Source organism: Sceloporus undulatus, chromosome 3 (genome assembly GCF_019175285.1).
Source record: "Sceloporus undulatus isolate JIND9_A2432 ecotype Alabama chromosome 3, SceUnd_v1.1, whole genome shotgun sequence".
NCBI classification, from domain to species: domain Eukaryota; kingdom Metazoa; phylum Chordata; class Lepidosauria; order Squamata; family Phrynosomatidae; genus Sceloporus; species Sceloporus undulatus.
The window spans coordinates 222,370,708-222,398,111 of NC_056524.1; the positions used below are offsets into that span (position 1 = coordinate 222,370,708).

Consider the following 27,404-nt stretch of genomic DNA (forward strand, 5'->3'; position numbering starts at 1 on the left):
TTTACTTTTGGGAAGTTCCAAAAATAAAAAGGTGCCGTTTTTGTACCTTCTGCCTTCGCTTTAAGCTCACGTTGTTTCACATTTGCAGGAACATTGTCTCATAAACTTCCCGCATTTGCGGGATTTTTCCAATTTAAATCCCGTTTCTCAGTGGGATTTTGCTGGTGTGAAAATAAGGTCCTATGAGCACATGGACCATTTCCTTGTCAACTGATATAGTTATTAAAAAGGGCCCTTGAGCAGATGTCCTCCTCCCCTCAAAACGTAGGACATTCAATAAAAATGTAGGACACTCTCAAAGTTAAAAACTAAAAACAATAATACAAATGTCAATGCATATTTCTTAGTCCTGCTCAAAATGGAGGACGTTTTGAAATCCCTCCTGGACATGAGGTTGAAATGTAGGACATCTCCTGGAAAAGCTGGGCCCCTTCCAGCTCTATGACTTCCCGGCTATATGGCTATGCTGGCTGGGGCCGATGGGAGCCGTAGTCCAACAACATCTGCTCAAAAGAGGTCCCCACACTGTACTCTTCAATGGAATTTTGGACTCCAGCTCCCAGAATGCCAAACTATTGGCCAACGTGGCTGAGGCTTCTGGGAGATGAAGTCCAAAAGCCCTTCAAGGGCACAGTTTGGGGACCGCTGTGGGAAAGCTATTGGGTGAGGGGAGCGTGACGTCACGCGCTCCGGAGAGGAAGACCGTCCTTCTTCTTCTTCTTCTTCTTCTCACAGACAGTGGTCGCGCGAGTCGGTGACTTGTTTTTGCTGAGGGCTCTTCTGCGCAGGCGCGAGGAGGAAGGAAATCGTCTAGCGAGGTCGACGGCGAAGTAGAGGTGGCTGGCGCAGGCGCGCGCAGGCGCAGTGGCGGTGGGCGCAGGCCTCGCCTGTCTCCGTCGGCGCGCGAGGCGGGCTCCGTTCTCTCTCTCTCTCGGAGGAGCGGTTAAACAAGAATTCAATATCTCTACAGTATCTCTATAAAGCAAGGCCGGAGCGCGCGCACAGAAGGAAAGGCCCAAAGGTTGGGAGAGGGATGGCGGCCTTGAATGCGCGGGGGCGCGCGCGACGCCTCCTCCTCCTCCGCCGCCGCCGCCAGAGGAGCATGAGGGGCCGCCGGGCGTGAGGAGAGGGCCGCAGCGAGCCATGGTGCCGGGCGGCCAGGGCTATGGGAGCTGCGACGCCGCCGGAGAGGACGGGGCGAGGCTGTGCCCCCTTCTCTTCCTGCTGCTCGCCCTCCTCTTGTCTCCGGCGGCGGCAGCAGCAGCAGCAGCAGCAGCGGAGAGCCCGAGGGCCCCCCTGGAGGCGCCCCTGCTCCCCGCCGCCCCTGGGCCCGGCCTCAGCCTCTACATGAGCCAAGAGGAGGTGCGGCGCCTCATCGGTGAGTCAGGGGACCGAGGGAGGGAGGGAGGACCGGGACGCTCCTTCTCCAGCCGGGGAGGCCTCCCACCTCCTCGTTGGGAGGATTTAGTCCCCAATGCTGCATCCAGACTGCAGCAATAACCCGGTTTGGCACCGCTTTAACTCTTTTCCTGGCTCAAGGCTATGGAATTCTGGGAGTTGGAGTTTGTTGTGGCGCCCAGAGCAGAGCTCTAGCCATAGAGTCATAGAATGGTAGAGTTGGAAGAGACCCCAAGGGCCCCGATCCAGTCCAGCCCCGTTCTGCCATGCAGGAACTCTCCATCAGAGCATCCCCATTGACAGATGGCCATCTGGCCTCTGCTTAAAGACCTCCAAGGAAGGAGGAAGGAGTGTGTTCCACTGTCGAACAGCCCTTACTGCCAGGGAGTTCCTCCTAATGTTGAGCTGGAATCTCTTTTCCTGCAGCTTGCATCCATTGCTCTGGGTCCTGTTCTCTGGAGCAGCAGAAAACAAGCTAGCTCCCTCAATATGATAACATCCCTTCAAGTATTTAAACAGGGCTATCATATCACCTCTTAGCCTTCTTTTCTCCAGGCTAAACATCCCCAGCTCCCTGAGTCTTTCCTCATAGGACATGGCTTCCAGACCCTTCACCGTTTTAGTTGCCCTCCTTTGGACACAAAGCTCCAGTTTATCTCTCTTCTGACAGGCCTTTCTAGAGTAACATTCCAGCAATCCCTTACTAATTTAATCAGTGGTTCAACAACTGCTCTAACTGCCTGTTAGCTGCTCTGATCTGTTTGGGGAAGCGGGATAAAAATAAATATTATTATTATTATTATCATTATTATTATCTGTGGCTGGCATCTTCAGATAATGCTAGCATGGAAGTGAGTGGGGTGTATGTATATGTATATGTACTGTGTGACCGTGGGTTGAGAGGAAGCGATTTCCATGCTAATCTGTGTGTTGTTCTGTTGCTGAATGGCAAGGCCTGGGCATAAAATGCTGTTTGAAAACACTGAAATTCTGGACCATGCCAACAACTATCAGGTCAAAATGCATAGGGAAGCCATTGAAACCCATTGAAACCCACAAACACCTAGACATCTTCAACAGGAAAGAAGAAACCCTTAACATAAACAAAGTTGGACTACCAGTCCTGAAAAACACTAAAATCAAGACCCAGCAAATGCAAATGAAAACCACCCAGGATCAGGGGTTTTCCCAGCAGATGATGATGATGATGATGATTATTATTATTATTATTATGTTTATTATGTTTATTTATACCCCACCTTCCTCCCAGTACAGGGACTCAAGGCAGCTCTAATTAATGGATCTCTAATTAAACAGACACAAATCCTCTTTGCATGTCCTCCCACCCTGAGGCCTTGCCATCAACATCAGAACAATACACAGGTTAACATGGACATCAATCCTCCCAACCCAGACTCACACAGTATGTATGTATATATATATATGTGTGTGTGTGTGTCTATATATATACACACACCCCATTCTCTTCCATGCCAGCATTCTCTGAAGATGCCAGCCACAAATGCAGGTGAAATGTCAGGAACAAACTCCTCTATGGGTCACATAGCCTGAAAAACCCACATAAAACCAATGTATAAGCTAATTGCCCCCAACAAGCTGGATACGCAGTTTAGCGACCTCAGAGGGATGTCAGGCTGAATCAACCTTGGAGCCCTTGGCTGATACTGAACTCAGTACAGGCATTTAACAACTGTACCACCAAGGCAAGCCACAGTCTCTCAGGTTCAGAGGTTGGCAATGGCAAATCCCCTCTGAAGAAACTTGTGATAGGTTTGCCATAGGTGGGAAATGACTTTGGTGGTACACACAGCGAGACCAAAGGTCCTCCTTTTCCATGACCTGCCCTATGTTCCAACCTTATGTCCAGGAGGAATTCCAAAATGCCCTCCATTTAGAGCAGGATGAGGAAGCGTGGATTTGGTAGCATTATAGGTTTTTTTTTTTCTAATGAGTCGTGTCTTATAATGTAGCCAAAGTATGATAGCTTCAGTTTTGTCATCTTTGCTTCTAGGGAGAGTTGGCAGATGTTGACCACACAGTTTTGCTGGAGGACCTAGAAATTCCTAGACAGGTGTTCTCTCAGGTTAAAAATGTACTTTTTATTTGCAGTTTTCCCACTTTCACAAGGGTCCTGTAGCCCTAACACCAGCAAATGTGGAGGGCCAACTGTATTTACTTTGTGTGTATTGTAGAGGGGCAACAAAGGTTACTTGTCTGTCCCACTTTCCTAGAAACTCATTTACTTGGAGCATGTTTTAAACTGAGTGCCTGATAATTTGGTGATTTCCCCTGTACTCCAGGCCTTGTTGGTTTAGAAGTTAGCGACACGTGAATGTTTGAAACTAACTCAAAGGTGCCAGAAGATCCATTTGCAGACTGATTTTCCAGACTAACATGGGCATGTCTTTGAATTAAATAAATGAGTGTATGGTATTTAAGTTAGAATTCAAAGACATAGCCATGTTAGTCTGGATGATCAGTATGCAAGGGGATTTTGCAGCACCCTTGAGATTTAGGGTGCATGTGTGGTGGTGGGGGGGGGGGGAATCTCTTATGTCTTCTTGTTGAGGGGAGCTTTTCTCAATCACCTCCCCCTTTGAAGCATTAATTTGAAAGATACTGAGTGCAAAAACTCAGTCCAAAATGCATGTTACAGCATCTTTAACTTATAAAGACATAAAAGAGCCAGGCAAGGTCGGACCAGAGGCCCCCCAGGTCCAGTATCTTGTTCATAGTGGCCAACCAGGCGCCTTCAGAATGACCCACAAATTAAGAAGGGCAACACCTCTCAGCTCAGATTCCCAGCAGTACATGTTCAAAAGCACACTGTTTGATACAGGATTTAGCATTGATAGCCTTACTATCAGTGAAAACCTGTGGTGAAGCAGTATGTTCACAGCAGTATTTACTAGCCATTTTACTATATTTGTCCTTGGGATACAGGCAGGGATACTTGCCACAGGGCTAATGACATTTTTTTTGTCTCTGGTTAAGTAAATGTTGGGGTAGGTAGCATAATGATTATTTAAGTAATCTACCATGGGAAAAGGTTAATTTGTTATAAGTGCACTGTTAGCTGTTGAGAAGGTCTTTTATAAATAAACGAGGGTTTCATTTTCACTTTATAAATTACTGGAAATATCAGTTTTCTGTACAAATCTGCTTTAATTGTCTGAAACTTGGAGAACTGGTTATCAGGAATAGCAACAGCATTTAGGAATAAAGGTTGAGTCTCCCTTACCTGACTTGCTTGGGACCCAGAAATGTTTTGGTTTTTGGCAGACTGGTATTTGCATATACATATATAATGAGATATCTTGGTGTTGGGACCCAAGTCTAAACACAAAATTCATTTCTATACACCTTAGACACATAATCTGGAAGTAATTTTATACAATATTTTTAATAATTTTGTGCATGAAACAAAGTTTGAGTACATTGAACCATCAGAGAGCAAATCTACCATTATCAACTTATCAGCAATCCATTAAAAAAGTTGGTTTTTAGAATATTTTGGATTTCAAAGTTCCAGATAAAGAAGACTCAAGCTGTACTGAAAAATGCAGAGTCTTTTGCAGATGGCAAACCTGTGAATGAGACATCTCCAAATGTGCCTATCCTCAACTGCTCTGCTTAGGCCCTACTGGCTCAGGTCTATGTCCTCATTGACTGAGTCTACCCATCTGGCATATGGACTTCCAACCTTTTTATGTTCCTCTATCTTTGGTAGCATTATAGGTTTTTTTTCTGAAGAGTCGTGTCTTTTAATGATGTGGCCAAAGTATGACAGCCTCAGTTTTGTCATCTTTGTTTCTAGGGTGAGTTAATATTTGATCTTTTCTAGGACTTATTTATCAGTCTTTTTAACTGTTCGCAGTATTCTCAGCACTCTTCTCCAGTACCACATCTCAAATGAGTTTATTTTCTTGCTGTCGACTTTCTTCGCTGTCCAGCTCTTGCATCCATATATGGGAAATATAATGGTTTGTATGCTCTAACTTTAGTGTTCAGCTATATATCTTTACTCTTTAGGATTTTGTCCAGTTCCTTCATCGCTGCCCTTCCTATTCCTAGGTCCAAAACACTGCAGAAATAATCCACTTTAAGACCACTTGCCCTGGGTCAGTACTAGGGAATCCTGGAAATTGTAGTTTCTTGTTGCACCAGAGCTCTCTGACAGAGAAAGCTAAATGTCTCACAGAACTACGATTCTCAAAATTCCTTAGCATTGAGCCAGGGCAGTTAAAGCATTCTCAAACTGGATTATTTCTGCAGTGTGCTTTGGACCCTAGTCTTCTTATTTCTTGACTACAGTCTCCATTCCGAACAATGTTTGTTCCTAGGTGCTACACCTGTTTCCCCAAAAATAAGACATACCCGTAAAATAAGACATAGCAGGATTTCTAAGCATTTGCACTATATAAGCCATACCCTGAAAATAAGACATAGTGATTGGCCCGGTGTGGAACGGAAGGGGGCGGGAAGGGAGCAGAATGGGGATATCACCCATTTTACCGCACGGGGGAGTGCCGTCGCTGCTACTGGAAGTCCCATTCCCCATCTGTCCCATCACGGCTGATTTTCAAGAACTGGAAGTAAAAGCCAATGGTTCTAAAGAAAATGAAGTTGCAAGAAATTCAGGATGGAATTATGGGTTTGGAGATTTATGACAATGTTCCAGAAGAAGATGACTTAACTATATTTGAATAAATGTAGATTGTTGTACCATACTTAATAAAAATAAGACAAACCCTGAAAATAAGCCGTAGTGTGTCTTCTTGAGGAAAAATAAATAAAAGACAGTGTTTTATTTTCGGGGAAACACGGTACAAACATCTGTTTAGGCAAGCTGTATCCAAATGCCTGCTTAGGCAAGCTGCTTCTGACACTTTTTTTTGGCAGTTCTTCAATCTCACTGCTTTTCCCTTCAGCTTTTGCTTTCATTATAAATCCCAAAACCTGAAGAGGACTTTAGGGGCTGTAATGGGAAGGAGAGAACAGGAAAACCTCATTTTGCAAGCAAACCTCTGTAAGATTGGACACAGCCAATGATAAATTGCCTTGAGTCAGTGTTAGAAACATCTTAACTTGAAGATCTGTACAAGTAGCATAAGCCACAATTTGAAGCTGGGCAATTTGGAGGGCAAGAGCAAGCCACATGAGATGTTACAGCTGACCAGTCTGTGATATGGAAAAAGTAAACTATTGTATCCAAGTATGGGAAGTGCAAGGTTTGCTCAAGGATAATCATAATTCAGCATTCCATGTCAGAACCCAGCCAGTGGATGTTGATAATTTATTTCCATTGCATGTAAGCTTTTCAGTAGGTACTGCTTACTGCTATTTTTATTGACATTTGTACAGTACTTTCATCCTCTGCAACTTTTAGTTGGAATTAAGTGCTTCTCCAGATGCTGCAGATTTAGACTTGGCTGCTTTCTATATTATGACCTTACAGATATTAGAGTTCATTTCTCAAAGTTCCCAAAAATGTAGTGAGCTATTATGTTAATATACTGTACTTCAGAGTTTTTCTGGGTGCAATTCAAGATAGGAAGACAGCATGCTGCAATGGTTTCAATGTTAGATAGGATTCCAGGAGACTAGGTTTGAATCCTTACTCAGCCATGGAAACCCACTGTGTAATGTGGAGCAAGTCATGCTTTCTCAGCCTAAGGGGAAGGCAGTGGCAAACCTCCCGTGCAGAAAACTTGCAAAGAAAATCTTATGATAGGGTTGCTGTAATAATAAATAATAATAAAATTTATTGATATCCTGCCTCTCTGTGCAACACAACTGGGGCGGTTGTGACAGTAAGTGTGAACTGATGTGCAGGCTCATTTCATAGGCCTGTTACAGACAGGCTCTTGACGCGCCCCCATCACGTGCTAGGGGTTGGCTGGGGACCTAGCGTCCACACCGGCCTCACCCCTAGCACGTGACGGGGGTGTAATAATGGCGGCGCCCTATACACACAGGCGCCGCCATTATTACGTGTCTGACGCATAGCATCCACATGTCGCGCTGCACTTATGACGTTGTGAGTGTGCCATTGGCGCCTCACAGCGTCATAACTGCACCGCAGGAAGAAGCGCCATTTTGGGGCTTCTTTTTTGCTCTGCGCGGGAGCCGCACGGTTTGGCTGCTACAGCTCCCTCGCGGAGCAACCAGCAGCACCGGCAGACCGCCACTTTTAGGCGGTCTGTAACATGCCCTAGTAACATTTGCAGCTGCTTTTTACTACCGGCTCTGCCGCGGCTCCATTTAAAACAGCGCCAGGGTTTTTTCGTAACCCGAAAAAACCTTCGTAAGCCGAAACAATAAATCCCTATGGGATTTTTTCGTATCCCGAAAAATTCGTAACCTGGGTAATTCGTATCCCGAGGTACCACTGTATGTGACTCTGGACCTCTCTCTGAAGAAGAGCAAGCTAGCTCTATCTTCATTGTCTTTCTGTTGGCAATCAAATATTTACCGTATTTTCTGGTGTATAACACAGCTGGGCGTATAAGACGACCTCCAACTTTTCAAGTTAAAATATAGAGTTTGGAATATACTCACTGTATAAGACAACCCCCTCTTCATACCAAATAAAATAAAAAACCGGCTATGTGCGCTGGTTCTCTAGGCCTCTGCTGAGGCCTGCAAAGCCTGCCTCGCATTTAGGCTACGCCCTGGCCTACTGTAGGCCGAGTTAAGGGGGCCCACCTTGAGGGGCCTCCAGAGGCCTGGATGCCGGCAGCTGGGTGTGCGCACAAGCCAGTTTCAAGGGGCCTCCGAAGGCCTGGAAGGTAGGAGGAGGCCGGCAGTGAATGTGCTGGGCTGCGGAGCAGGTGCGCATGCTGGGCTGCGAGGCTCTCTTGTGGCCTCTGTGGCCGGGCTTAACCCGACATATAAGACGACCCCAAACTTTTGACGCAATTTTAGAGGGTTAAAAAGTCATATGCCAGAAAATACGAAATATGATTATTTCAGTTAATGACCAGGAAGAAAATAGAATAGCCAAAATGCAATGTGACACAATAGAATACAATATTAAATATAGAATTGAAAACAACATTAAATACAGTGGACCCTTGTTATACGCTGGGGTTTGGTTCCAAGATCCCCCGTGTATAACAAAATCTGTGTATGCTCAAGTCCCATTAAATATAATGACATAGCAAAATTGTGTCCCTTATAAAAAATGGAAAATCAAGGTTTGATAGTTGAAATTTATACTTTTTTTGGAACATTTTTTAAACCGTGTATGCTTGAATCCGTGTATAAAAAATCCGTGTATAAGAAGGGCTGACTGTACAAACATACATCAGTTAGCAATCCTCTGACAAAGAAATTCCTTTTTAATAAAAACTTTTTGTCACTGCCCAGTCCTCTCTTTTCCTCCTCATGCTATTTGGCTGGAAGGTTTTTTAGAAGCGCTGGTGATTAAGGGATGGAGAAACATAGAATTTCAGTGTCAGGTTGTGGGCGTACCTGCAGTAAACAATACAAAAAAACTTGAGGTGGGAAAGAATGGGATTCTACTCCACCTCCTGTGGCTATGCATGCCTGCCTAAAACAAGCAAGCTAAATAGCAGCTTTCTCTAGAATCCCTAACTGAGCTTGTGTGAGCAGTAAAACAGAGAGAAAAGAGAGAGCAGGCAAGTCTTTCTAATCGGCTCCCACAGGCATGTTAAAAACATAGTTAAAAACTTAACTGTCATCTTTCGGCCTCTGAGGGAGAGAGTAGGCTGGCCCAGTTCCATCAGGGGCTGGCCTGAAGAAAGAGGCTCCTCCCTCCCTAACTGTCATTTTTCGGCCTCTGAGGGAGAGAGAAGGCTGGCCCAGTTCCATCAGGGGCTAGCCTGAAGAAAGAGGCTCCTCCCTCCCTAACTGTCATCTTTCGGCCTCTGAGGGAGAGAGTAGGCTGGCCCAGTTCCATCAGGGCTAGCCTGAAGAAGAAGAGCCCTCCCTCCGGTCCATCTGCTTTGGTCTAGGCCTCAGAGGGAGAGAAGAATACTGGACCTGATTCCCTCCCCCCCTCACCATTCCCTTCTCCTTTTGTGTCGTGTCTTTTAGATTGTAAGCCTGAGGGCAGGGAACTGTCTATTATCCCCTCTGTTGTAAACCGCTCGGATTCCCAGTGATTGGGCGGTATATAAATAAAACTTATTATTATTATTATTATAGATCTGTAAGTTTGGCCACAAAAATGGAGGCATAAAAAATGGAGACTGGTCATAAATAAGAAATATTCTAGTAAAGCACATGATTTGATAATTTATTATACTAATTGACTTTTGGGGGGGGGGTGCCCAATGTTTTCATGATTTTGGTCCACTTTTTAAAAAAACAGTTACAGTATACTGTATGTAAAGTGGACAGTTGCTTTTAGGGTGCTACAAACTTCCAGATTGTTCAGTTGCTGTTACTGGATTTTGGAATTGGAACTACAGAGTGAACTCTTAAGATCTGAAAGACTTCCCCAAGTTTCAAGGAATTAATTATTTATTTCATTTCATTTCTATGCCACCTTTCTCCCAGGAAGGGACCTAAGGTGAATTACAAGATAAAAAATATTTCAAAACATCACAGTAAAAGATTTAAAAACAATTAAAATTGTCTATATAAAACAATATAAATTAACATAAACTGGTACAAAAGTTAAAACAACACACACCTCAAATAAGCCACCCTGTCGTGTTTTTTAAAAAAGCTTGCCAATTTAAAAATATTGCATGTTCTGTTAGTTCACAGGGCAGAAGATAAGGACTAGAGCATCCTTTCCCAAATGGATGCACTTAGATGTTTTGAACTGCATTTTAGAGCATCCCAGATAATTGGCTGATGGGTGTGGTGCTCAAATAGTCTGGAAAGCATCAGGGTGGAGAAGACTGGCCTCCATGTCTAGTGTATTGCTCTCTACTAGCTCCCTCCCTGCCCTTGAGAATTACAGTAAGGTGCGTCTACATCTCCAGAAATGCTTTGGGGCCTTCTAAAGCTCCTGTAGATTAATTAGCAATTAAATCTGGAAGAAAAATAATCACCATTGTAGACAACTTTGTAATTAAACTTACTTTGAATAAAAGGAACTGGCACGCTATTCTTAACCATCAAATAGCTGAAATATTTTGTGTAGCTTGAAATAGTTGTGGGATAGAAGAAGTGGCAGAATCAAGCAGCAGACATGACATCTGCATTTAGATGTTAACGTGGCTACAAAGGTAAAAATTCTGAGAATCATGAATCTACACAATCAAAGATTTGGCTATAAGGTATGAAGCATGGGTTGAATTTCTTTTGAAAATTTTTGATGCACTCGATTAACTAACAAATGCTTGCAATATGACCCTTCATGCTTCTTATAAATACTCTGAAATCACCCGATCTTGTCTGCTTATAGAATAAGTAGGGTCAGCCCTGTTTAGTACTTGGATGGGATTCCACCAAGGAATGACAGGTGCTGTAGGCTGTATTTTAGAGGAAAGCAACGGGAAAACATCTCTGAGTATTACTTGCTTAAGAAAACCCTATGAAATCATTGGTGGTAACCATAAGCCACTCTGAAAGCCTTTAGGGCTGAAGGGCGGGGTATAAATACCATAAATAAATAATAAAATAAGTTGGCAGGTGACTTGAATAGTGTGGGTGCACACACACACAATTTATAAGTTGTATTTTGCTACTTTTTGAAGTGTTTGAATTGTTATGGTTCTGATTTACACCAGTTATAAGGGCACAAAAAGTACTGCTTTGTGCAGTTTGAATTTTCTTTGATTTTTTGCAACATCAGCTATAAATCTCAGTTGTATGTGTCTTCTCTTATCAAAGTAGTTTGCTTCTTTGGTTGGCTGAATTTAGATACCTAAGCATTTTTAAAGCTCCAGCTATGTGTTTTGATGGCTATGTGGAACAGTCTTTTAAATTGAAGTTTATATTCAGTAGTGTCTGTCCTCTTGTAAAACAGTAAATGTGTTCATTAAAATTAATTTGGGAACTTATAATAGTGAAATATATTAATTTAGACATTTCCAATTTTCCTTTAAGTAACTTGGGATGGTTCTTGACAGTCTTTCTGTACAGTGTGACATTCTCACTAGGCTGTATGGTCTAGTCTTACCATCACTTATCATTTGAATTTTTGAGAATAAGTACAGTTTCCATGTTGTGCATATAGTGGTATGTACAGTACCAGTGCATGTAAGAAAGCCTCTATTTGGAAATGCCTAAAAGCGGTGTAACTTAGACTTCCAAACATCAGGGTCAGTACAAGTATATCTCAGGTAACGAAGTACATATTCATTTATTTAAAGTGTATTTGTATCACCTCCCAGGCCTCACAAATTGCCAAGGTGATGAACAAATAAAAATCATTAAAACAATACAAAGATAAAAACATTTGTAAAACACATTAAAATACTTATTAAAAATTTCTAAACGATCCTAAACATTTTTTCTTAAACAGATTGTTTGGTCCCAGAGGCAGAAATAATGTGGAAAAATAGGGATAGGTTCCTGCTCTACCCCTCAAAATAAAAAAGGGGTAGTTCAGACATGAGCAGCATTCAAAACTAAACAATATGCATATGTGAAATGAAATGAACAGGTCAGGTAAGCCTTACATAAATAAACAGAAACATGTTGAACTTTATAGAGACCCTCCGAATTTTGAATTTATGGGGCTCATTCATCCAGAGCTAGGGGCTCCCCCAACTTGGTTTATGTGTCCAAGCGATTTATAATGTTTCATATTTTGTATGACATGTTAAAGCAGGTACCCTGATAGCAGTGCAGAACTGTGCAGTAAAAGCTCTTGAAAAACAAAAGCTAGTAACTCATTAATTATTGTAGGAAATAGGGAAAGATACAAAGACATTCTAATGGCTCGGTTTCACAGAATTATAACAGGTTGGGTTTGATGTAATATTTTGCACATCCAGTAGTATCCACAATACTTTTCATCTATTGCATGTCTTCATGCCAGAAATTCTCAGCATTGATGTTGCTAGTGCTGCAACAAAATAAAAAAATGAACAGCTCGAATCATCCTTGCCACTTGACGGCCTTGAAACAATATTAGGCGCGGTACAGACCGTGCAAATGCGCTGTACTGGCGCTGATTTTGGGGTTTCGGACCGCATGGCAACTGCCGGTCCCTAACCATAGCACAACACGGCACCGTAACAGTGGCAGCGTCTCGTGTACATGGGCACCACCATTGTTATGTAAGTGCCATGCAGCGTCACACATCATTGGCACACTCGTTACGTCGGCCCTGCAGCACAAAGAGAACCCAGTTTTTCAAGGTTCTTTTTCCTCCAGGGAGAAGCCGCGTGGTTTGGTGGCTGTGGCTTCCCTCCAGAGGTAATTAGGCTGTCAACAGGCCACCCTTTTCGGGCGGTCTGTCCCACGCGTTAATCTTCTTTACATTGTAAAATTAAAGAGGACAAACCTGCCAGCTGAGAACAGCATTAAGGAAGAAGGTAGAATAGCTCAAGCAGCTTTAACCTCCTCGTACTGAGTTGAAAAACAGAAATTGGAAAAGATACACTTTCTCAGGCTTTGATAATTGTGGAATAATGCCAGTGAGACATACTTTTATACTGTTAGCACTGCTATTTATGATATTGCAGAAATGTGAAGAGTAGCATAGTATAGCACTCAGAAATGTGGAGGTACTCACTTATAGAAACTTTGAATGTTTTATCTATTTCTTAAGTTAAAGGAGAGTGAGCATTGTAATAAATTAAAGTTGTGCTTACCATATTGAATTCAAGAAATTTATGCCCAAAAATTGACTCAAAAAACCTGGGTTGATTTATATACAGGGCAATATGGTAATAGGGTTGCCCCTGGAGCCTCTTCCACAACCCTGCTGCTCTTCTGACAGGACAGCTGCGCTGAGGAAAGGCTTGGGAGGCAAATGTTTTTTTCCACCCCTCCTCAGCCTAGGGGTCCTCCCGAGGTCCTCCAAGGGGACAGCAGGGCTGAGGAAGGGCTTGGGAGGCAAACTTTTGCTTCCTCCATTTACTCAGCCTGGGGTCCTCCAGAGGTACTCTGCGGGGACAGCCAAACTGAGGAAACACTAGGAGGCAAATGTTTGCTTCCCAGTCTTCTTCCTCAGCCCGGGTGTCCTCCAGCGGTTTTCTGAGGGGACATCTGTGCTGTGGAGGGGGAGGAAGGAATACGCTTGACTTACTCATGGGTCATATCAAAATCCCTAATTTTGGCCCCAAATACCTGCCCTCGATTTATACACGACATCAACTCACAGTCAAGTATATATGGTAAATATATAGACAGTGTCATAAATTTCTGGCATAATATCCCTAATTTAAAGTTGTCCATTGTAACCAAATTAAGGAAAATGAGCTGGTACACAAATTTGCCTTTTTTGCCAGGAGGGTTAATACTTTTGAAGATACTGTAAGGGACACTTAAACAATAAAGATAAAAATAGTAATATAATTGCTCATAGTAATGGAAAGTCTATTAAATGTTTAGAAAATGAATTCATGTATTGTCTGTTCTACTCCCCAGAAAGGGGGATGCTCACAAGAACTCCTCTTAAATAAACAAAAACCACTTTCACATGCCAATTGAACAGAGCTTTTTTGTATTTTCTAAGGCTCTCCATACATTTAAAGCTATTCTGCTTTTGTGCAAGGGGCCTTTGAAAAAGACCTGTTTTGTAATGAACAGGAGTTCCCCAATACCTTCATAGTAAGAATAAAAACTCCCTTTCGTTGTCTCTGCTTCAGAATGTGTTACATTAAAATCTTTAAAGAATGGCCTTGCCTTTTTATGGTACTGTTTAAGTCCACCTTCTTGTTCTATGCTTGATTTAATTTATACTTTCTGGTTTATGTCCAAATGTTCAGCACAAAGATATATGTTAATGTGATTTAGGGTTTGCCTGAGCAAAGCAGAGCATTTCCTCTAAAATTCTGAAGGGGGAGAAAAACAGGCCTTGGCATGTGGTTTGTTTTAAGTTAGGTAAGATACAATAATGAGAAACTAGATCTCTGAGTTTTAAGGACTCTGTATATGATCTTGCTTAATGGGGGCAGCAAGCTAAACGAATTTCAAAATAATTTGTTTAGTAGATTTTTTAAAAATGGTTTTTAAAAGCCAGTTGATTAAATTGTTTAACTATTCTTGGATTTCATCTACTAGGAACTACATACAAGATTCCGAGTGTACTTTTCTCTTGATATTTATAACATATTTGAAGACAAAATTTCTGTTTATTTTTCTTCAGATATAAACTTACTAATCATGTAGACTTCTATGATGTTGAGAGTCTTTGCGCCCTGTAAGTGTGGACTATGTTATAGAATGTGGGCAACTGCCTGCTCATAGAAGACTCAGAGATTGGGTTACGATTTCTATTTTTTTGTAAATCCACTAATTCATTTTACCTGATGTGAAAATACTTGTTCAGTTAGGTTTTCATTCTGTAATAAATTAGCTTATTTATTTTATCATCTTGTAATCTTTTTCCTATCTCATACTAAGCAAAACTGACAAAATAGTTACAGTATATAAAACCTCACATTACACTGTTTGGACCAGTCTTACATTCTTAAGCACCAGAATAACATTTCTTGTTGTCCACCAGCCAGGCCATTTCAGGACAGTTCGAATTTAAAGCTACCAAAAGCAAAAGGTAGACTTTGGAGCAGTACTGGATTATGCTCTCTGTTATGAAAGGAATTTGCAACGTATCTAGGTTTGAATGATATTCAAATGATGCAGAATAACAAATAGTGGTGGTGTACTGGTTCTGAGAAGCTATTTTCTATAGCTCTATGCAGTCAAAAGCTTACCTATAGTTTATAAAGCAGAAGCTGATTTTCTTTTGAAATTCATTGGTACACTCCATTATCCAGTGTATGTTTGCAGTATGATTCCAATTGCCTCTTCCTTTCTTAACCCATCTTGAACACCTGGCAGTTCTCGCTTCATCTATGGTGAATATTGTAGAATTTTGAGCAACACTTTGTTTGCACGGAAATTAATAAAGTGGTCCTGTGATTACTGCAATCTGTGATGTCCTCTTTCTTTGTGATTGGAATGTATATGTGTTTCCTGTATGTGAAGGATTGTTTTGTTTTCCATATTTGTTGACAGATTTTAATTAGAACAAGAATAGATTATTCAAAGGGATCTTGTAGCATCTTTGAGACTAAACGAAAAGAAGTTGGTAGCATGAGATTTCATAGACTTGAGCCTACTTCACTCTATGAAAACTCATACTATGAACCTCTTCCTTTCAGTTAGTCTCAAAGGTGCTACAAAATCCCTTTTGATTTTCCAGACTAACAGGCTATGTTTTTGAATTCTACACAAGTAGATTATGTCTAAATTTGGTGTAGTGGTTTGAGTGTTGGACTGAAGCTTTGGAGATCAGGGTTCAGTTCCGAGCTCAGCCATGAAACCAACTGGGTGACCTTGGATACGTCACATACTCAGCCTCAGTGGTAGGCAAAGGGAAACCCCCTCTGAACAAATCTTGCCAAGAAAACACAACAATTATTAAAGCAGCTTTTTTGGCATGGCATCTGTTCCTGCTGATTTATTTCTCCCAACTCATCTGGATGCAGCTTCTATGTCACTTTTTAAAATTGGAAACTCATCCCTATATGGTTCTTCCTTAAATAAATCTGTCACCCTTTCATTTATTTTATATAGTTCTTCTATGTATTCTTTCTACTGTCTATTGTCTCTATTGTCTTGATCATGTAACTTGGTCATGTAATGTGTTCCCCTTCTGGTCATAAAGCATCTCTACTCTTGGTTTAAATTTACTTTTGATTTCTTAGATCTGAGGTTTCTTGTTCTTAATTTGTGTTGTCACCTATTTCTCTGCATTGATTATTATCGTAGTTCTTCTTGTCCCTATGCACATGTTGTTGAACAATTGCATTCAGGACTCTCACTTTATTTGCTTGCTAGAGAGGTTAAAAATAATAAAAAGAGAGTTTTGGTTATCTCTGGAGCAAGAAGAAAAAAAAGGAAATGTAGAGAAGATGGTGAAATGCAAATAGGGGACAAAGGGGGGGAGCTTAAATCTATGAATTTGGCCATCTAAATGGAAACTATAAGAAAAGTGGATGCATTTTGAAAGAAAAAATAATCCCTGGATGTATTTTGATATGTAAAAGGTTCCAGGTGTTTTTGTTAACTTATGTAAGACTTGCTGTTTGTACTTCTGTGTAAGTTGACCTTATGTATAAACTGAGAGCAGGTTTTAGGGCCAAAGTTTTGGATTTTTAATATGACCCATGGGTAAGTTGAGAGTAAAAACTTAGGGACCTGTAAAAAGGGAAATAAAGAATGAAGCAAATGAAAGCAGTGCCAAAGAACTTACAAAATTCCAGCAGGCACAACTGTTTGTGTTCACCCTAAAGGTTGGATGGATGAAGAGGACTGTATAGTAAATGGCAGCTATGTGATGTGTGGGGAAAGTGACCAGGAGCACAATGGGCTACAAAAATGTGCATATGTCAAAAAAAGATGTAAAAACAAAGCAAAGAAAATGGTGACTAGCTGTGATTACAGCCATTAACTTTAATGTGATATCATTGCCTGATTTTAACCCAGAAAAGCTGCTAAACATATACAAATGTCTTATTCAAATCCTTCAGAGTAATTGCTTCTAGAGTTTCACCAGCGTAAACTCTTGAAGTGATGGGACATGCAACATGGCTTCCACTGAGCAGAAAACTATGTTGCATGTCCCACCATCTGAAGAGTTTAGGTTAGTGAGTATGTAAGTCTTTCTCTTTAACAGCACTCCCAAATGGCATCAGGCTGGCTTCAACCTTACTGAGTTTCTGATCGACAGTCAAGTCTACTGTTCTCTGTCTTTGACGATTAACAAATGTTTTTAATGAACAATAAATAAATAGTAAAACTGAATCATTTATTAGTCAGGCTATTAGGATTTGGTTGAGAATATATCTGCTGTCAGAAGACAAAAGCATGTGATAAATAATGTGATTGAGTCACAAGAAACTGATTTAGCCATCTGTAAATCATACTGGGAGTTTTTGACAGTATCTGTTGTGTTCTAACATGGAGTGAATATCGTAATGGGTTCAGCATGATCAAACAGACATAGAGAAATTGTAATCATAAGGTTCAGGGTTGCCACAAGTTGTCAAAAGTGTTTTTAAAACATTGACCACAGATGAAATTCCCATTTGGATTTGTGCATGGAGTTACAAATGTTACTTTGCATAGTTGCAAAGCTTATGTTTTTGCTGTCTCTTTAAAATTGCGGGAATCACTTTTTCCTACAACCCTCGTGGAGCAGGTAATATTGACTGAAGTGCCATCTTGATGTATATCTATTTTGAATTTTTTGCTGACATTAAATATTTGTTTTCTTCCTCTTAAATATGAACAGATGTAATCTTATTTCTTGTACTGAAGGTTGACAGTGCCTGTAGCCTAGATATTCATTGCTTTTTTTCTTTTTTACAAACATTTTAGGTATTGATGCTGAACTTTATTATGTGAGGAATGATATGATAAATCATTACGCTTTGTCCTTTAATCTACTAGTACCTGTAGAGACAAACAGCCTCCATTTCAGTTGGCATGCTAAGGCAAAGGTAAGCAAACTGTGTGCAAGAGAGAAGGGGATTTTCCACTCTCAGATCTAGACTCTGAAATCTAGGAAAGAGTAGTGGGTTTATGCTGGGCATAAGAGGGCAGTGGATGTTTGCAAAGACTCACATTTTCTCACTCCAAATGGGAGTTAGAGGCACAAGGAGTTCTGGAATTAGGCAGCTAAGGTACGCTGAGTACCACTGTCATGCAATGATCAAACTTCAAAATGTAGCCCTTTCTTCCACAACAGAGGCTCATTGCAAACAGTTCAGATGTCTATCAAAATGTGGTTTGATTTTCAAGTATGAGCTTGCGTTGTGTGCTTCTTTCTCTTTCTCCATGTTTAGATTTTCTTCCCCATTTTGATTAACTGTAGTTCTCCCAGTTTGGACATCTGTGAACCATAATTTGTTTCTGAATCAGACATGGAAGCCATTACCACATCAAGGATATTAATTGCACTAATGTGCACAGAACTTCAATGAGTAGTTGCTCAGCATTTTAGAAGATATTTGCTTTTAGTTTTAATATTTTGTTTTGATTCAGGCATTGATAATTTGGCATCCAGCTTAATAAAATGTAATTAAATATTGAGGCTATTTTGAATGTGGTTGTCTATGGTGTTTTTTGTTTGTTTGTTTGTCTTTAGCCAGAAAGTGACCTTAGCATTTCCCCCCTCCCTACTCCTCTATCTTCGTATTGACATAGTTCGCACCCACTCTCTTCTGTTTTTCATTTAACCACACACACACACACACACACGAACACACAAATATTTCCATGGATGGAATGTATGTAGATACTTACCACAAGTGATAATAAACAACTGTCTGGGGTAGTCTTTAAATTTTACCCTAAGATTATTCTGTTTGGCACTTAGCAATATATTTTAAATCCGTTAATTACCAATTTATCTATCATAGATATAATGCAGAAGCAGTGTGACTATAGAACCTTTTATTGAGCATATTTTCCTTTTGTTTCTTTTTCATCTCATTACAGATTGAATATAAACTGGGGTTTCAGGTTGATAATCTTTTGGCTATGGATTTGCCACAAGCAAATATTTCTGACCAAGGGGAAGTCCCTCGCATTCTATCTGGTAATTAATCTTCCATTTGACAAGTATATAGCCTTACTCTGGGTAAATATATACTTGGGTCAGTATCCTGGATGGTCGTCATGTGGGGGGTAGAGAAGAGGAGAGAGAAAAAGCCAGAATTTTACATATGGGTTGGAGGGTCTATAATCTTAGCAGTTTAGTGGGGAACTTCTTCTGTAGAGGCTCCCACACATGAGTTTATGAGAAAAGACTGTGTATATTAGGAGCCAAATAACTTAAAATTCTACATCAAGAAATGTTGAGTTCTGCACATGTTAACTACCTTTGTTTTGTACAGCTCATTCTACTTCTGATCCGGGAGCAATGCAACCTGGCCTTGATATAGAAAGGCAAAGCAACCTGACCTTGATATAATATTAGACCACCTGTTGTTCCTTTCTTCAGAAGCAAATTCTTCTTTTCTTCTTCTAGTACTACATTCTGCACTCTTCCTGTGCTTCAGGAACTGATATATGGTTCTGGTTGTAAACCTGGTAATAAGCATGCTGTTCAAATGCATGCTGTTCATTGCTGAACTAATAATTTGTGCCATTTGCAAACCATTTTGTACTCTTGATTATATTATCCAGATAGCTCAGTATGCGCTGGATTGCATTACTATGTTCAAAAATAGGTTACTGCAACATAGTTTTAACTGGACCTCTTTGTTGCAGCTAAGATTATAATTATTTTCCAGTTTGACTGATTCTTCACTTTTTGATGGCACTGATAGTTGCTAAAATATTGCCATTTTAACTTCATTATCTTCTGCCTTCCACTATACACAAAAAAGTAGAAAGTGGTTTAGTTCCAGTCACTACCAGTTCCTTGTGCTTCATGAGGTGCTTCTGCTTGAAGTTTCTGCCTTGGACTTAGGGGTGATAACAAAGGCTGCTGCTAAAAGGAGGGGTAAAGAAGTCTTCAAATGTAAGCAATCACTACTCTGTCATTTCTCAGTACAGCAATGAACACTGGGTCATCTTCCTTCCTATTCTTTGCTACAGAATTCAAGATCAGGGTCTAAATCGTAACTTCATGATCCTCTACCTGAGATGAACAATATGGATTATCAATGTTGCAGTTAGAACAAATTCTAATTTCACTAGGGGGATCGTGCTGTTACATGCACACAAGCATCTTGTACTGTGATACTGTGAAGAGAGGAACACTCCTGAGGACATGGAGAGTTTTTAGATCTCCCTCTCTCCCCACCTACTTCAAGACTTTACTACATACTTTGCCTCCATTTCCTAGCTGTAGAATTGGTGGCGAGATGGGTGACATGTTGGGATCATTACCTCTAAGACTGAAGCCTCAGTCATGCTAGCAAGGGGCCAAGGTAAACTGTTTGTGCCCAGGGCTGTCCCTTCCTTGAAAGAAGTCTCAACCACCTTAAGTCTCGGCAACAAGAGAAAGATTGGGCAGCAGCCAAAGAAATCCTTCGTATTAAAGGGAGGAGCAGGGGTAGCCTGAAGCTCAGTTAGTTGCTTTATGTACATTGACAGATAATATACAAGGATACCTCCACCTGTCATTAATTTAGGAAAGAGAATCAGAACTGTTTGGCCACATTCAGCCAAGAAATCAGATGCTTCCTCAAGTGTTGGTCTTTCCTGCTCTTGAGCATGAAAGGTGGAGAGAGGGGCTGACTAGTTTGGTACTTTGTGACTGAGGTTTTCCCTGATTCCTTAGCGATTAAGCAGATCTATTCCAAGGAAAAGTTGTGAGTGAGGCAACTTTCAGCTTGTTACATCTATCACATTCCTTTTGGTGAACTGAGTGTAGAGAACCTTTTTAAAGGTTTAAAAGATGCTCTTTTAAAATTGATATATGTCTGAGCAGTGACATGAAAAATTAAATAAATGCAAATATATTGCATATACAGTGGGCCCTCAGTATCCACTGGAATTTGGTTCCTGGACCCTCCTGTGGATACCAAAATCCATGGATGCACAAGTTACACTATTTACAGTGGCATAGTAAAAATGTCTCCCTTATATAAAATATCAAAATCAAGGTTTCCTGTTTAGAATTTATATGGATTTTTAAATGTTTACAAACCAAGAAAAATTGAATTGGTGGATACAGAGGGCTGACTGTACTTAATACTGAGTTAAAAATTAGGAAGATTTTAAAAAAAATTAGAATGTGCTGTAATGACCAAACAACCACAAAAAGAATGACATATCATGCTAAGAAGGAGATCAATAGTAAATATAATGTTTCATACCTTGTGTGTAGCAAAGAACATGAAGAAACAAGAAGTTTGTTTGTTTGTTTGTTTTTAATTTTAGCCATGGAAGTATTACTGAGAAAATGCTATGAAGTTAGAGTGGCACACAATTTAAAATGTATATTTTATTTTAAAAAACATGTACATGTATTTTTTTTTTCTATTTATAGTGTTTCGGGTGGAACTCTCTTGCACTGGCAAACTAGACTCTGAGGTTACAGTACTAATGCAACTCAACATGACAGTAAATGCTTCCAAAAATATCACAGTCTTAAATTTCAAACGAAGGAAAATGTGCTATAAAAGTAAGGCATTTTTATTCATTCATTTTTATAGGGATTCCTCTCAACAAGGATCCTGTTCACTCCATCTTCTTTCCTCTTCTCTTAAATACCCAAGACACTTCTGAGGTCCAGAAAAAAGTGAATTTCTAAGGGTTGCAACTAAACTTGGGAACTGAAGTTTCCGTAACTGGAAACAGATGTCAAACCCATTTGGACTGGCTCTTGATAGTCTGAGAATAGAATTGTTGATGTAGTATGTGGGGAGTGTAATGAAGGACAAAAGAAGTGTCAAAACATTCTTCAGATAAATAGTAGCAAAAGAATATAAAGAAATCTCAAGGCAGATACAGAGGAAAGAAAAATGGAAGATCATAACTACCTAAAAACTATAAGAAGGATTCTAACTGTCTCTAATAATAATAATAATAATATTTATTTATACCCCGCTCTTCAGCCAAGACTATCAGAGCGGCTTACAATTTGTTAATTAGAGCAGTGTTCCAGGTCCATTTTTGTTATTGGCTCTATAAAATATGTAGAATTGCTGAAATGGCAGAACTTTACTGAGTTGGTCCAATTAAGCAAATGAAGGAATAAAACACATATTTGTGCAGTTACTTGGTTACACTTTGCTGCCTTCTGAAATGGTAGTTACAAATATAACTGATCTTATTTATCAAAATTCCAACATTATTGCAAATTGTAAGCTATTGAGTTACTTTGAATATCATACCACAATATGTGCAAGTCTCCCTGATGCATGATTTTATTTTATATTATATATTATTGGTTATATTTTATTTTATTATTCAATATACATATATTATACATGAATAAAAATGTAAACATAAATGAAGGGTATGTTTGACCAGAAGAGTTCCAGTAGCATCAGGATGGTAGGAAATGGATCTGTAAACTGTTGTCAGTGTTGTTATGAGTTTAATTCATTTTAATGTTCCTGTTTGATATGTTTAAACTGCTGGTATATTGTGTTAAAGTGGAAGCCACCTTGACTCCCAGGTTTGGGGAAAAGGTGGGATATTAATGATGATCATAGAGTTGGGAGAGACTTCAAGGGCCATCCAGTCCAACCCCCTGCTATGCAGAAAATCCAAATCAAAGCATCCCTGACAGATAGCCATCCAGCCTCTGTTTGAAGACCTCCAGTGATGACAAATCAAGATTTAAAACTTTAAAACAATAACCAGAGTGCTTCAAGCAATTAGAAATATGGGTTGAGTCTCCCTTATCTAGAATTCTGAAATCCAAAATACTCCCAAAATTGTCCATATGGGTGACTGAGTTATTGACTTTGCTTTCTGATAGTTCATTGTACACTGACTTTGTTTCATGCACAAAATTATTAAAAGTCTCATGTATAAAATTGCGTTCAGGCTATGTGTATAAGATATACAGTATATGAAACATAACTGAATTTGTTCATGTCTCCTTTTCTGTGGATTCATTAGGTCGTCTCAGACAAGTTGTTTTCTCAGTAACCCCATCTGCCATGTGACAGATAGTCATATTAACTTACATGGTTGTGTTAGATGTAGAGCTAAGATGATGTATTAAAAGTGCTATGAACACTTGAAAGCACTTGAAGAGTCCATCTTTGAACATTTCTTAAATTTTCCAGCACAGCTATAATGTCTGTGACCTCTGTGCTACTGTAACCTTGGAGCATGTTACACTTCATGGTGCAATACTTATTTCCTATAAACCAGGGGCTGGCAACCTGTGACTTTCTAAATGTTGAAACTGCAACTCCCAACAGCCTAACCAGTATAACCAGTAGTAAGAGATTATGGGAGCTGAAATGCAACATGTGGAGGCCCACCTGTTGCCATCCTCAGTGTAGATCAAAATTGGTTATACACAATCTCTTAACATAGTAAGATCTTAGGGTAAAAAGATTTCAGCTTTGATGGATACTTGAGTGAAATGCTTTCTTTTAATTGCTTAGTCATAAAAGGCAAATTTTATCAAAGACTCAAAATTACAGGTTTTCAGGAATGGTTATTTCAGATGCATATTTTCTTTTGTTGTCAGAACTTGAACAAGAATTAAAAACTCCAGTATTGGACAAAAATAGCAGCAAAGCTATATGTAAGTAAATCTTATAAATACACAATATTGTTTATTTTCCACATTTTTCAATAGAAAATTCCTAAAAATAACATGCATTCAAAAGAAAAGGGGGTAGTCGTCATTATCAGTCAAAAACCGTTTCATTCCCAGCTGTTGAATGGGCAAAATTGATTGGGTCTTCAAAAAGTATATTTTTGGATGAGATGTTAAGAAGTGGTACTATCTTATGTTTGTTATTTGAGTTTATTTACTGTTGCTTTGTTTGTGTAATTTTGTTTAATGATGGGTGTATTTTAGTTGAGGAATGAGGGATGGAATTTTAGTTTGTATACGTTATGTACTGTTTAGGTATTTTATTTATTTGTTTATGTTAATCATTTATGTGTTATGTATTTTTTGTAATTTTGTAAACCGCTTTGATCTTATTGGAAAGGTGGTATATAAATTTATTTATTTATTTATTTATTTATTTATTATTACTCATGTGAGCAGCTTACACATTAGCTTTATGTCTTATGCTTCTATTTATTAAATATGCTGCAGTCATTTGGGGCCTATTGTTACAAGGACAACCAATTTACAGTTCTGATGTATAATTATACATCAGTTTTGTATGTGTATATAAGCAATGCTTGTTTTCCATGGGCAAATGGGCAGAAAACTGTCTTTTGGCTAAAAGAGCTTCATAATATTTTGCTCTTATGTTATTAGCATAATTAACTAATTGTTATTTTGTAGTGGACAACGTTCTGCTGTGGTCTTAGTACTCATCAAATGAGGTTTCTATTTCTTATAGTGGTAGCAAAACAAGAGAGTAGCTCTTGGTTTGTTGTGTACTACTTATAGTTTTCTTTTGGTAACTTTTCGATATTCTGGATTTAACGTTCAAAAATGTGATTTAGAGGTGGCTTTTTTCCCCTTTGCCATAAATTTAAATTACATAGTGCATTATAATAGTAAAGTAAGATAAAAATAAACAACTTGTTGTACTGTGTTATATGAACTTAATTGAATTTGGCATATGTTAGTTGTATCCATTTTGTTGCAGTAATGCTTTACACTTGACTTTCAGTTGACCCTGTAAATGCAGCTCCCACCACTTCTACACGTGTGTTTTACATCAGTGTTGGCGTGTGCTGTGCAGTCATTTTCCTGGTAGCAATAATACTAGCAGTCTTGCATCTTCATAGTATGAAAAGGATAGAATTGGAAGACAGGTAAGAAAAAGACAGAGACTTGATGTTGCATTATCTAACTTATTTTTCTTAATGCTTCCAGTTAACAAGATACAGTCATAATAATCGTGAAACAGCATTAGTAAATGAGAAATGTTAATAGCCCTTTGAAGCTTTCTCTCCTTCCTGTTCAAATAACTCTTCTCTGCCAGTGGAGAAGGAGCCATCCCAAAAAGTGTTGATTCCTGTCACCAGGAAAGGCAAGGGATCACATGCTGTTTGGGAAATATTTCCTCTTAGATCCCAAGCTCCTTTTAGTTCTTCCTTGCCTCTTTCCAGAAAGTATTTTAGTTCTTCAGCTTTCCTTTCACTTAAATTCTTTAAGTCTGCTATTCCTTTCTTCTGCCTTCTCTCACCTCTACCCTTGTACGCCTGCATCGCCTCTCCTCTTGTTTAAAAAACAAGAACAAACCCCCTTTTCTTCTCACCTTCCTCATATTTTCTGCTTGCTTTTTTTTTAGCCATGGTTCTCTCTGTGAGGGGTAAATGAGAAAAGCTAAGACAAAAGCTAAAGGCATTACAGGCCTAAAATCCCATCAGTTAGGCACATTAGGCTGGTCATAGATGTGCAAGCTATATGTTGGTGTAATATGCCTTTAAACAACAGAAAAATATTTTGATTGATTGAATGATGACTTACAGCCAACATTGTATATTAGTGGACCAGGACACTGATCACATGTCAGATGACAGTTGACAGTTGACAGTTGGAATGTCTGGTTGGTTGTGAGCTATCATTGGAGCAGCAGTTTACCATAGTAGTGACCATATTACTCCTATATTGAAATCACTCCACTGGCTGCCTATTCGTTTCTGGGCACAGTACAAGGTGTTGTTCATTACCTTTAAAGCCCTCCATGGCTTGGGCCCAACCTACTTAAGGGATTGCCTCCTTCCGTACAATCCGCCCCGTACCCTCAGATTGATTGATTGAAATTTTATTTATATACCGCCATTCCTATGATCACGGCGGTTTACAAAACAAAATGAAAATACGATACAGTACAGATTACAGATATAATACAATACAGATCCTCTGGGAGGAATTTGTTGCAGTCCACAAAGACCAGATTGACGGCAACTTCCCAGAGGACTTTTTCCGCGATCGCTTTCACTTCATTGTTAAGAGTGTGGAAAAAATATAAGAGATTAATTTATAATAAGATACTTTTGTGGGTCAAATTGCCAATCTTGAGAGCTTCAAGAAAGCTGTCAAGACGGATCTCTTCCGGCAGGCCTTCTCGGAATAGATCCCGGCCATGTAACGCTCCCCCCACAGTCATATACAAGTGAAGACTCTGCCCACTGTTATTTTATTATTGTAGTATTGTTTTTAGATTTTTATCATCTGTAATTTTAATGGATGGAATTGTTTAATCCTTTTTTAAGGGAGGGGAATTGTATATATTGTATTTTTTAAAAGGTTGTATGCCGCTTTGATTGTGGAAACAAAAAGCGGGTTATAAATTAAAGTTTTATTTTATTTATTTATAAAGTTTATTGCTGTGAGCTACTATGTTTTAGTTTGTAGCTATGAAGCAGACTTTGAAGTTGACTGGAAGTCAGATGTCTGTCTGTCTGTCTGTCTGTATATATGCTGTTTTATATTGTGCATATTATAACTGAAGATAAAAACCTCCAGGATGAATCAACTCTCTGTAATTGTTTCTTTTAAGTGTGGAAAGTGGTCAGTGCACTGCCAATACCAATAGCTGAGGGTTTTTGTTTTTATACTCTGCAGTGTACATAGTTTTAGCTGTAGCTGGGTGATTTTTACCCAGACTGCGCTGGGAGTTGGCCTTCATCCCAATTTAATATACTGGCCAACACTGTATTGACACACACTCACAGGCAGCCCCTCCTACAGGGGCTGCCTCTTCCAGAGCAGCTGATCTTGCCGAGGATATTGCATAGTGTGGGGCAGATTAAGTTGGAAGAAATCACACTCAGCTCAGCTTCTGACACCGCTTTATTGCCCCAAACAACCTTGAATACCTTGCTGAGGGGGAGATGGAACCTGATTTCCATGGTCTCTTCAGCTGCCTCTCAGTTGAGCCCCCTGCTGCTTTAGAGCAGACCTCAGATACAGACATGCAGGAGAATGGGCAGTCCAAGCAGGTGACCAACCTTGAAATCATGCTCATGTGCACATAATCAAGTCAGTGGTCATTTTGAGGCCCTGGCAGACATGCTATTTTGTGTAAACCAATCAGGCCTTTACAGTGTCTTTCTCTTTTATTATGTCATTTTAAAAACAGGATTCATGGCTGAAACAGCATTTTTCCTTGGTTGCTGACGAGCTGAAAGGGTCAAACCAACTGCCCTCTCCCAGCCATTCCACCTCAAAGAGACATAGAGCTTTCTTCCCCTCCATCTGCTGATAGACAGCTTCCCTTGTGGAAAAAGGGCAGGGCTAAAACTAAAGCTGCTACAGTACC

At 39.8% G+C, this 27,404-nt stretch overlaps 1 protein-coding gene across 2 annotated transcripts in view; it reads left to right on the plus strand.

Annotated features, from left to right (window-relative positions):
- The first annotated feature begins 841 nt into the window (after window positions 1–841).
- The window catches only part of RYK (receptor like tyrosine kinase), a 69,024-nt gene continuing 42,461 nt past the window's right edge, over window positions 842–27,404 (plus strand). For both annotated transcript variants that reach the window (XM_042457612.1, XM_042457613.1), the window contains exons 1-6: window positions 842–1,378; window positions 17,902–18,023; window positions 19,024–19,123; window positions 21,527–21,661; window positions 23,693–23,749; window positions 24,804–24,948. In XM_042457612.1, the coding sequence (XP_042313546.1) occupies window positions 1,144–1,378; window positions 17,902–18,023; window positions 19,024–19,123; window positions 21,527–21,661; window positions 23,693–23,749; window positions 24,804–24,948 (794 nt within the window). In that variant the 5' untranslated portion in view covers window positions 842–1,143. The remainder of the gene's footprint in view (window positions 1,379–17,901; window positions 18,024–19,023; window positions 19,124–21,526; window positions 21,662–23,692; window positions 23,750–24,803; window positions 24,949–27,404) is intronic.